This window comes from Halichoerus grypus, chromosome 6 (assembly GCF_964656455.1).
Source record: "Halichoerus grypus chromosome 6, mHalGry1.hap1.1, whole genome shotgun sequence".
Lineage (NCBI taxonomy): Eukaryota > Metazoa > Chordata > Mammalia > Carnivora > Phocidae > Halichoerus > Halichoerus grypus.
This window is the reverse complement of record NC_135717.1, coordinates 153,753,403-153,766,098: the sequence shown is the minus strand read 5'-3', so window position 1 is coordinate 153,766,098 and position 12,696 is coordinate 153,753,403. Positions and strand designations below refer to the sequence as shown.

Below are 12,696 nucleotides of genomic sequence, written 5' to 3'. Positions count from 1 at the left end.
AATTTAAGGAAGAAACTAATCAGCTGTCATGGCACTACCACAGATATCTTTTTAAGTTAATTTTGCAGCAAGGATTATTAGGATACCGCTAATCTTAATATCCTGGGAACATGACAACTATAATAGCCCATCATTCATCCCATGTCCTTAATGACACCATCAGCATTGTGAGCCCTCATTGCCCCAAGAAAAAAAAAGGCTCAATTCTGTAGCACTCCATGTGCATGGAAGTAATGAAAAGTTGTTCTTCCACAGGCTGACTCAGAAAATAATGAGGAAGTTAGTCCTCTTGGATCAAAGGCTCCCATCTGGATCCCTGATATCAGAGTCACAATGTGTATGATCTGCACAAGTGAATTTACTCTCACCTGGAGAAGACACCACTGCCGGGCCTGCGGGAAGGTTGGAGAAGTTCACACCCATCTCCATTGTGATTGTTAGCTCCAGGCTGTACATAGTGAGGAAGCATCTTTCCTCCTGTACATCACAGCAGGGGGAAGGAAGATACCCAATCATGGATGATATTTTCTCTAAATATTAGGCATAGGGTGTCTTACCCCTACCTACCAAGGTTATTGTAGAATGTCAATAATAGATAATTTTCATTAAAAAAAAAATTCACAATTAACTAGACTCCCACATTTACTGATAATTATTTAAACTACCTTTATCTAGATACTAAGTATTTAATAGAAGTACTTTCAATGTTGAAATTATCGCCAGTGAGGTGTCTAAGCCTTCGTGACCTCGTTAGTTAAATGAGCATGGTAACATTGATGTCAGAGAGTTACCAGGAAGATTAAACAGGGCCTCTTTAGGGAGCATTTAGTAGAGGGCCAGACACTTGGTGGAGGCACAGTTAGACGTGATCGTGGTTACCTAGCGATGATGACAGGCAACGTCGGTGATGATAAATACAGCTAACAGAGGACTTCGTGCATGCCACGCATGGTTCTAAACATTTTGCACACGTTAATGCTGTTAGTATTTTATTTTATGGAGTTAGCACTTGGTCGTAGTGTGTGGTCTCTTCATCTTCCAGGGTGGTGATGTGTGTGAGTTCACCATAGGCCTGACCTCCACAGAGGTGTTAAGAGTCAGGGACTGAGAAAAGGTACTGAAAGCACTCTAGGTAGATAGCATTATCTGTTGTAGCATAGTCGATGGTTTGATGCTGAGGTTATTCTAAATAAAATAATTCCAATGTGTTTTCAGATTGTATGCCAAGCTTGTTCATCAAATAAATATGGTTTAGATTACCTGAAAAATCAACCAGCAAGAGTATGTGAACACTGTTTCCAAGAACTGAAGAAACTAGGTAATATATAAGTAAAGATTTAACAAATTCCTTTATTCCCAGATGCTTTCAAACACCCTTCCGAAAGAATCATCTTAGGTGCATTAGCAATATGACTGGTGATACTCATCTCAAAATATTAAGAATTTTGCTTTCGTAATTTAATTAAGTTTTCTTAACTTGTAGGATACTAATTGTAGAAATGTAATTACAGGGTGAAATTGCTTTAAAACAGTTACAAGGGAACTTTAACTTTCAAGTGATTTTGAAGTTTCTAGTTTCACAACTGTGTGCTCTTTACAAATCATTTTTATCTATCTGTGGATAGATATATCTCTATGGACATATACTGGGTGGTCCTTTGTTAGCCCATTTCTAATCACATGGACTGATTGGTGAGGTTTTATGGTATATCTAAATGTTCAGCTTTTCACCAAATACAAAATGATAAATCATATCTGCCTGCTCATTATTTGCAGGTATCCATCCCCACAGTTAAGATGAATGCAGCTAGCAGGACTGCTCGGGTCTATATTTTGGGAAGAGAGTTTTAGTTAAATTCCTGAAACCTATATATAGGATCTAAATTTCAAAAAGGTTGTTCTTCATTTCCATGAAGAATAGCTTTCCATCAGCAAATGAGAATGTCTCAGTGAATAAAGCTGGATGGCATGCTATCTCAGAATCCACATATTTATAGAGTAATAGTAACTGTACATACATTGTCCAAGAAGACACATTTATCTAATCCTTTACTGGCCTTTTTGTTCCTCCCTTTGTTCTGTGGGTGTATCATGTAGGCTGTAAACATTCAACAGTCATTTTTTAAAATCCTCTTCCCTAATCACCCACACCCATTTTCGTCGGTAAATCTTGACTAATTTATCTTTGAAGACCTTTCTCTTGATTTCTTCATCTCAGCCCTATCTTTCATCTTGGACCACTGTCATAGCTTCCCAGCAGGTTTTCTGCTGCAAATCCTTCCTCCTTTCTACTGCCAGATTTTTTCTTCTAAATTCAGTCTGCTCCTGTCATTTCCCAGTCTAAAAGACCTTTGGTTTCCCACGGCTTAAACAACAGTCCACATTCCTTAGAACCAGCCTTTTTTTCCTCAGCCTTATTATTCTCTAAATAGATGATCTAATTTCATACCTCTGCTTTTGCTTATGCTGACTTCTCTTCATGGAGTGTTCATCCTCCTCTTTTTGACCTGGCAAACTCCTGTTATCCCTTAATGGCCAACTCAAATATCTTACTCTCTTCCCACCTTTCCCCGAACCTCTGCACTCAAAATTAATGGTTTCCTGATCTTGTCTCATAGCCCCTTTTCTAATACTTTGTTCATTATAATATTCTTATTTGGTCATATATCTAGGTACTAAATGATGCTGTTAGTGGGTTTTTTTAAGTCAGGAGGGAAGTTTATATAATTTATTTAAAATTGGTAGTACATTAGCATGTTTCATTATTCCAAAGGCACAAAAGGGTCATCCTTTCTCATGGTTTACAACTGAAAAAGCATAAAATCATAGACTGTGGAAAGTCTTCCTCGCACTCAGCTTCCAGCCATCCGTCTTTTTTCCCCGGGGGTCTCTCTGTCATCAGGTCCTCAAGTATCCTTCCATAGATATTTTATGCAACAGTGTTTGTTGATCTGAATTAAGTTGAATTGCAAAATGCTTACCACTGGCTACATAGATGCACCTGATTTGTTTTAGATCACCAGCATTCTCCTAAGATTGGATCTCCTGGAAATCACAAATCTCCTTCAAGTGCCTTATCATCAGTCTTACATAGTATTCCATCAGGGAGGAAACAGAAAAAAATCCCAGCTGCTCTCAAAGAAGTAAGTGTTTCCATTAAACTTGCAACCTGATATAAGCTGAATTATTCATATCCATATAATACACTGTTTTTCTTCCATAAAGAAAGAGGTCATTTCCCACAGTATTAAGACATGCATTTTAATACTGGTGCTGGATGTGGCTGATGCCTCACTCTCTTCCTTGGTCTCCCATATGACCTGAGTCATTTAGAAAATGGCTGTTGAAAGGTTTGGAGAACATTTTATAGCAATGGTAGCAAGTAAAGATAATTTAGATATATTGGAATTTTTTTAAAAAAGATTTTTATTTATTTGTCAGAGAGAGGGAGAGAGATTGAAAGCACAAGCAGGGGGGCGGCAGGCAGAGGGAGAAGCAGGCTCCCCGCTGAGCAAGGAGCCCAACGTGGGACTCGATCCCAGGACCCTGGGGTCATGACCTGAGCCAAAGGCAGATGCTTAACCGACTGAGCCACCCAGGTGCCCCGACACATGTGAATTTTTAAAACTACTTTGAGGAGACCCCATGCCAGAGGGAAGAAGTCTATAGAATATTTTGGGCACTTTATTAGCATTTACTAATCTGCACGGTTTGTTATTTGTAAGTATTGGTTGGCTATAGACAGCTGCACTGATAGTAAATTGTCTTTCCTTCAACTTACAAGAAAAATTTAAAAAGTTAGGATAGTCTGCACAGTTAGAACTGCCAGTGGCTTAATCCATAGGCATCGCCAGTACCCTATCCCATCTCCTCGAATTCAAGTGTTTAGTCAGTCAGTGTCAGGTGACACATAGCACTGCCTATCTGGGCCACCTCCATTTTTTTTTTAATTAAAAAAAATATTTATTTATTTGTCACACAGAGAGAGAGATGGAGAGAGCAAGCACAGGCAGGGGAGAAACAGGCTCCCCACTGAGCAAGGAGCCCCATGTGGGGCTTGATCCCAAGACCCTGGGTTCATGACCTGAGCCAAAGGCAGACGCTTAACGACTGAGCCACCCAGGCGCTGCCCCTGGGCCACCTCCATTTTTATTAGTTTATTAATTATTTCCACCTGTGACCAGTTTTGTGGCCAGCAGAGTAGAGTTTTAAATGTTGTTCTTACTTGATTACTCTGGAGGTGTTCTACCATGGAAAGTGGAAGCAAACAACTCCAAAAATTTGACCAAGATTGTGTTCTTTATGTAAAGTTGAGTGTATTCCATCATGGTAGTTAAAACACTAAGAAATGATTCATAGCCAGCCTCATGAAATAGTAAGAAGAGGACTTACAGTCCTAATTGCCAGGTTTCTTAAACTGGTGAAGCCAATTTAGTACTCTGAACTGTCTCTTCCATCACTCAGTTCCTGAATCTAAAGTGACTTTCAGAGCTTTTCTTAACCAATGGAAATAGTTTTCAGTTTTCTATAATTGTTCTCCTCTCCATGCTAATGTCACAGTTTATAAATATAATTCTTAAATTTGTTCTCCTCCTCAGTCTAAACTCCACACTGCTAGTTTTACAAAACTATTTCTAGTCTAGACTAGACCCCGCCTGACTCCAGTCACATTTTGTACATGTTTTACCCAACCACACAAACAGACCTTCCACTGCAGTCATTCCTTTCTTTACTCCACTGGCTCTCAAAATGTCCTCCAAAACAGCACATCAGCATCACCTGAGAACTTACTAGAAACGGAAATTCTTAGGCCCCGCCCAAGGTCTACGGAATCAGAAACTTTAACAAGCATTCTCTGTGATTCAGATGTATATTAAATTTTGAGAACCACTGCCTTCTCCTTTGCAGACTGGGAAAAATAATTTATCTGGTTACGTGCCATAAAAGTAAAAGTTTTCTACTTGGGAAGCTGTGTTTTTTGTCATTTTATTTGTAATTGAAGTGAATTCACGTAACTTATAATTAACGATTTAAAGGATACAGTTCAGGGGTGCCCAACTAGCTCTGTGGGTGGAGCATGTGACTCTTGATCTCGGGGTCCTAAGTTCAAGCCCCACCTTGGGTGTGGAGTTTTCTTTTAAAAATATATATACAAGGGTGCCTGGGTGGCTCAGTTGGTTAAGCATCTACCTTCGGTTCAGGTCATGATCTCAGGGTCCTGGGATCAAGCCCAGCATTGAGTGGGGAGTCTCCTTCTCCCTTTCCCTCTGTCCCTCTCCTCCCCTACTTGTGCACTCGCTCCCTATAAGTAAATAAAATCTTTAAAAAAATGAATCATAATACATGACCTTTTGTCTGGCTATTTTCACTTCTCATAGTATTTTAGAGGTTCACCTAAGTTATAGCATGTATCAGTACTTCTTTTTATAATGTGAATAATACTCCATTGTATGTATATACCACAATTTATCCATTCATCTGTTGATGGACATCTGAGATATTTCTACCTTTGAGTTATTATGAATAGCAGTGCTATAAACATTGTATGGACATATTACCATGTGGACATTTGTCTTAATAATATACGTAGGAGTGTAATTGCCTGGTCATATGGTAATTTATGTTTAACTTTTTGAGGAATTGGGAAGTTGTGTTTTTATTCCAGGAATGTTCAATACATTTTTAGAAACTCTTCGTTTTTAGAATTCCATTCAGAGCCTCAGTACCCTCAGTAATGGCACTCTGTGTCTCTTGAGTTAGACTTGATTTATATTTTAAATAATCAGATCACTAAAAGGAAAGTTTTGTGACTCATGTGATTAAGTTGCTTAAGACCAATTTTATTTTTAAGAGGGTAATAGGGGCTCCTGAGTGGCTCAGTTGGTTAAGCGTCTGCCTTCGGCTCAGGTCATGATCCCAGGGTCCTGGGATCGAGCCCCACATCGGGCTCCCTGCTCAGTGGGGAGCCTGCTTCTCCCTCTCCCTCTGCCTGCCGCTCTCTCTCTCTGTCAAATAAATAAATAAGCTCTTTAAAAAAAAACCAAGAGGATAATAGAGGACAGGGGCACCAGGTGGCTTAGTCGTTTAAGCGTCCAACTCTTGATTTCAGCTCAGGTCATGATATCCAGGTCGTGGGATCAAGCCCCGTGTCCGGCTCTGCACTGAGATTCTCTCTCCCTTACCCTGCTCTCTTCTCCCTGCTCATGATCTCTATAAATAAATAAGTAAATAAAATCTTTTCTAAAGTAAGATATAGAGGACTATGCATGACTATCCAGTATTGTGACTGTATTCTTTTACAGTTTATCAACTAATTTAAGAATATTCCAAAAGAGGAGCATACAAAATATTTTGATCAATGATAGTAACATGTAACATAAGTACATAGTAGTATCCCAATGTAACTACATTTTAAGCAAAATCTCATTTGAACATTCTAATTTTTAAAAAATCACTTGGCTATCTTCTACAAGGGTGTCACTTCTTTATATAAATTTACTTGCACTTAACAGATATTTCTCATTTAACATTAGATGTTAAATATTCTACTAGACAATAATATATCATCCTTCTCATAAAATTTGTAAGAAATTAATATAATTAATACATGATTAAAGGTAGACTTTTAAAATTCATAGAATCCACCTGTATTTGTTTTATGTTGCCACATAACGAATTACCACAAACTTAGAGGCTTAAAACAACATACATTTATTATCTCAGGAGTCCAAGCACAGCTTAGCTGGGATCTCTGCAGGACCGCAGTCAAGGTGTTGGCCAATGTTGAGTTCTCATCGCAAGGCTAACTAGGGAGGGGTCTACTTCCAAGCTCACTCAGGTTGTTAGCAGAATTCATTTCCATGCCACACAAGCCTCTCAAGACAACTACTTCAAAGCCAGCATGGGAGAAAGTCCCATCTACTAGCAATATGGAGTTTTATAGAACGTAACATAATCATGGGAGTGACATTGCCATCATCTTCCCCATATTCTATTGGTTAGGAGCAAGTCTTAGGTCCTCCCCACACACAAGGGGGAGGAGACTGTACAGTAGTGTGATTATCAGAGGCAAGGATCATGGGGAACCACCTTAAAAATCTGTTCACCATTCTAGGGGTATCTGGGTGGGTCAGTTGGTTGAGCAGCTGACTCTTGATTTCGGCTCAGGTCATGATCTCAGGATCCTGGGATACAGCCCCACATCAGGCTCCCTGCTCAGCAGGGGGTGTTGAGGATTCTCTCTCTCCCTCTCCCTCTGCCCCACCCCGCCACGTGCATTTGCCCATTCAGCACTCTCTCTCTAAAATAAATCAATCTTTAAAAAAAAAGTCTGTTCATCATTCTACTAACAACATAATTCCTAAACTTGACTTTTTATTTCTGTTGTTCTATGTTAAAAAAGAAAAGTCTCAACTGCCAGATTATGATCATTGAGAGTTTACTACCTTTTTGTCTAGAGATTAAGACATTTTCTTAACATTTCCTTTTATGAAACAAAATAAGCTTCTCTCAGACCAAAATTTGGGGATCAGAAACTAATCCTTAAAATCACCATGAATAATTGAATTTTCCATTTACCTCTGTTAATAGTTTTTATAAGTCCAAAAAATGATTTCAGGAACAGAGTTAAAGGTTTAAGTAATTTTCCCTAACATTGCAAAATTCAAAGAACAGTAAACAACATATACAGTCCCAAAAATGCAACTTTCAAAAAGCACTTCTGATCTTTAGAATTATTTTTCTTCTTCTGGCAACCCAGAAAACACAGGTGACACCACAAAGAAATACATATATGCAAGCTCAATTAAACCAGGCATAATGCTAGAATGGCTTTCTTTTTTTTTTTTTTAAGAGAAGTGGTGGGGAAGGGCAGGGAATCTTAAGCAGGCTACACGCCCAGTGCAGAGCCTGACGTGCGGCTTGATTTCACAACCCTGAGATCATGACCTGAGCTGAAATCAAGAGTTGGACTTTTAACTGACTGAGCCACCCAGGTGCCCCAACGCTGGAATTGCTTCTAAACAGAAGGGTATTTTATGCCCCCGGTAATGGCAGTATTTGATTTGTCCAGTAGCAGACTTTGAAAATAAAAAATTTCATTCTGAAACATTATATCATTATGGTTATTGCTTTCAGCACCAGTGATCAAAAGCAATTTTGTTACTTTACCTTTTGTTTCTTTGAAGACCAGTAAACTATATATGGGCTTTGCTTACTAGGTATCAGCAAACACAGAAGATTCTTCCATGAGTGGCTACTTGTACAGATCAAAGGGCAATAAAAAACCTTGGAAACACTTGTGGTTTGTTATAAAAAATAAAGTGCTGTATACATACGCTGCAAGTGAGGTAAGATCTGAAATCTAAAGATGAATGATTGTGGGGTCTGGTTTTATAATGCCAATTGGAAATAATTACGTTATCTGTTTAATCTATTTGTTTTGTGTATATTTTTTGTTTTGCTTTGCTTTTGGAGGGGGAGATGTTGCTGTGATTTTTAATGTCAACAGTGTCCTAGAGCTCTTACTCAAAAATGTTAGGAATTTTCCATAATATTAAAATGTAACTTTTTTGATGTCATGTGACTACTAAGAACTTCACTAAAGGCAAAGGTTCTTACTTTCTGCCAAGCTGTCTTGGTTGACACTCTCTTGACTATCTTCAGATTGTATTGATCAGGCCTCAAGCTTAGATAAAATAGACTTTGTTTGGGTTATAAACAATGCCTGGCTATTTGCTCTGATTATTACCCTTTTCTCCTACCTGATCACCCTGTGTTCCAGTAATATCCTATAAAAACCACTGCTCTGGGAGCCAAGCTTTTCCTTAGTGGGACAGGGTAAATCACTTATATTTCTGAGCTTGTTTCCTGCATCCATAAAATGAAAGTAATATAATTACCTACTTCACATGGTTGTAGGGAAATATATGATACTCGGTGGACGTGAACACACTGAAAACTGTTTAGCACAGTGTCTGGCTCATGAGGTAGGTGGGGAGGGGTCAGCTTAATATTGTTGAATAAAAGAAAATGAAAAACAAAGAATTATTGTTTTATATATGTGTGTGTATATGAAATTAAATTATAGCTATACTGTTCAAGAGTTTGCAAATCTGAATTTTGTTATCAATTTAAAGTCCCATCTCCCTTTGTATCTTTTTAAATTAGGATGTGGCAGCTTTGGAGAGTCAGCCTTTACTAGGATTCACTGTCACTCAAGTCAAAGATGAGAATTCAGAATCTAGAGTGTTTCAGTTACTACATAAAAACATGTTATTTTATGTGTTCAAAGCAGATGATGCTCACTCAGCTCAGAAGTAAGTAATTTAGGCATATTTTTCTTTTATACATGAGTTTCAAGTTGTTACATGATTGATTTTTAAAATAACCTACTTTCATGTGTGGGGACAATTAAGAATTTAAATCAGAGATCCAAATTAGTTAGATTTCACATATTTTTCAAACTCTTTAGGACTGTTTTAAGGACAGGCAGGAGGATCTGGAATATTTTCAGGAGACAGAGGGGAAAAGAAAATAGGTAGTCCTGTCCAAAATATTTTGTCTATACATGACCTCTGAGGAAGCAGCATGAAGCTGCTCTGTTGAAAGGAAAGGAAGCTGAGGCATTTGACCTCTCCTTCCATGAGGGTAAGGATCATCTCTTAAAACATTCCAGGACTTTGGCAATCCAGTGATTCAATTGTGCCATGGAACAGCGGGACTTTAAACAGCTGCTTGCTAACTTACTTCTTTGGGGAAAGGGTCAAACACATTAAGAGGCTCCCATGCTGTTCCCAATAACTGAGTAGAAGGAAATGGATATCATTTTAGATGGTAAAAGGCTTTTTTAAACAGTCTCTTTAAAATTCCAACAAGAATATTTATTTTGATATCATGAGGTTGTTTAACATAGAGAAGCATATCTCTGTGAAATTCAGGTCCTTTGTAAACAAAACAGTGCAGTTTACCTTTCACCAGATCTTTCCTGTGATTTTTATTTTGGCCTCACAACTTATACGTTTTTGTTTCCTCTAAGAGCTTAGTGCTCATGTTTTCTCAATAGGCTTAAAATGCGCATGCATATAAAAAAGAATGCCTTAAGTAAACAAGGCTTGTCTTTTCTTAAGGCAGTTAGAATTAATGTACCAGAATTATATATGTTCCTGGATATTAATCAGGTACAATGTGACAGATAATCTGTAAGATTTTTTTTTCAGTCTATGTCAGGATATCTAGTGCGTATCTGTTACTCCAAAAAATTCTTTTTCAAGTGAACTGAAGAATATTTAAAATTATGTCACTTAACTATTTTTTCTGTAAAAACTACCTTGGATAAAAGAGTAATTGTTCTAATATTCTGTTAGGAATTGCATTTCTCATGATTTTTATCTGTATTCATCATCAAACTGATAAAAATTATTTCTTTTGAATATGCATCTTTTGTTTATATCATTAAGTTGACAAGGTAGAAAAACCTTCAATACAACTGAATGTAGCTGAGTGAAGGAAATCTGCTTACTTGTAATTTAGAATTAATACAGGCTAAATTATAAGTTTCTCTTTGAAGTCACTAATATGGAGGTGGTTTTACATATTACAGAACATTAAAATGTATTAATTTTAATGGAAATTTTTAGCTTTTTAAAAGACTTTTTTATTATAACTTACGCCATTTGCATTTAAAGTTTTGAAAATTCTATCCTTGAAATTTGAGCTATATCTGGGGTAGGCTATGTTTACTAATTAAATTGAGTGATTTCAAATGTTCATAGTAAGTCTGGAAGCAATTACAGTACTAGGGAGATACAAAAAGACTACCTCCAAGTGTCTTCTGAATAATTGCAAGCTGTGAGTATTGTCAGATAAAACTTAGAGACTAACAAATTTTGGAAAGACTTCTAGAAACTCTGAGACACTTTTTTTTTTTTTTGGTTACACTTCATGTTGCATGCAAAATTTTGATCAACTGAAGTAGATCAGATGTTAGATTCTCTTTCATTGGAAGTATTAGAACAGGTCTGGACTATGGATGCCCAGGGAGTTAAGAGAGAAGGAGACAGAGACAAAGCTCATGTTCCTAAAAGCAGAAAGGGGGTTGAAATAAAAGCCTTGGCAAATGTAATTCATTTCCCAAACCAATCGTATGGAATCATCAGGACTTCATAGAACTTTTACATGAAATGGCCCCTTCCTCACGCTTCATGGACATAAAAGATGCACTTTTCAGTCCAAATTTTCGGCCATATTACCAAATAAAGGACAATTCCATATACGCAGAATTCTAATTTGGTATAGGAAACTTCTTAAATATACTGCTAGGGTGATTGGATCCACAGGCACAGCTGTGATCTATATTGTTTTAACATCTATCGGAGGATTGCATTTTACAAATCTAACAAATTTCTCTTACCAATAGGTGGATAGAAGCATTTCAGGAAGGCACAATATTGTAGCGATACTGGTTTCATCCCTTCTGTGATTCCAAATGGGTGGAATTTCATCAGAATGGAGTAAATGCAGTACAAAAATTTTATATAAATGAACACTGCCAAGATAAATCCAGCCAAAATCTTCATCAAATATTATGAATTATTTTGTTAGGTATAAGGTAATTTTTTTAATGTTTGTTTTTTCATGTATATGTTATTTATTAAAATTTTGATGTTTACTTAATGGTCAGAATTATTTCTGAGATTCACACTGAATTCTAAAGTACCTTTTCTTTAGAAACCAGAAAACTTATCTTAATATTGTATACTGTATTAACTTTGTGACACAGATTTCTCAGTGTTTTGTAGTGTTACATTGTAACACTCTTACTTGAGGTAAGTCTTTGTAAATAAAAAACACACATCAAGGAGCAAATTTCCATGCAGTGTTTGGTTTAGAAATTACTCTAAAAATGCTGATGAAAAAAATGTATGTTTTGAATCAATAAACTTAGATGAATTTTTGTATCTTTTAACGGAAAAACACACGGCCAACTCCTACCTCAGTAACTGTGAAATGAAATTCCAGTAAATTATCCAGAGTATTTCTGTTGTACCTCTTTTGGCATGAGATAATGTTACATCATCAAGGAATTAGAGCAAAGGGATAGAATGTGAAAATTTTCATTGAACTGAGCTATGAGTAGGAAAGAGGATGGAGGAACACAATTAACTCTATGGTCTTTATATTAAGTCTCATCCTTTTTTTAAAGCTACCAGTTCAACACAAACATAAATGTATTATTAAAAAAAAAAAACAAAATACGGCAAGCATTATATTACACAATATCCTTTGCTATTGTAAGTGTTCTGAGCCCAAGTCAGTGGTGGTGTTTGCATCTAAAAAGAATGTTCCATTCCCTATAATATTGTGCTTTAAAAAAATGAACTGGAATTACCATACCAAAAAAGCACAGATTCAAAGCCAGTGTTAACTGAAATTGTATTCATTTTTTAAAGGTTATTTAATATTACTTTGTGTTATGTCCTCCCTGGTAATTAAAACAAATCCTTTATTTCTTTAACCAGTTGCCAAATGCATCTCATTAGGAAATATTTTTATTCATAATTCTGGTGCACTTACTATTTAACATGTGAACTGCTTTGTACATAAAACTGTTGATGAGAAGAAAAATGAAATTCACACTATGATTAAAGTCATTCTTGATGTTTATAATACACATTTGACTGAGCTTAAATTATCTTA

At 36.7% G+C, this 12,696-nt stretch overlaps 1 protein-coding gene across 2 annotated transcripts in view; it reads left to right on the top strand.

Moving 5' to 3' along the window:
- Window positions 1-12,034, top strand: part of FGD6 (FYVE, RhoGEF and PH domain containing 6) — a 106,783-nt gene extending 94,749 nt beyond the window's left edge. For both annotated transcript variants that reach the window (XM_078076419.1, XM_078076418.1), the window contains exons 16-21: window positions 256-402; window positions 1,216-1,318; window positions 3,016-3,143; window positions 8,220-8,348; window positions 9,169-9,317; window positions 11,417-12,034. In XM_078076419.1, coding sequence (XP_077932545.1) covers window positions 256-402; window positions 1,216-1,318; window positions 3,016-3,143; window positions 8,220-8,348; window positions 9,169-9,317; window positions 11,417-11,453 — 693 coding nt within the window. In that variant the 3' untranslated portion in view covers window positions 11,454-12,034. The remainder of the gene's footprint in view (window positions 1-255; window positions 403-1,215; window positions 1,319-3,015; window positions 3,144-8,219; window positions 8,349-9,168; window positions 9,318-11,416) is intronic.
- Window positions 12,035-12,696: the final 662 nt, after the last annotated feature.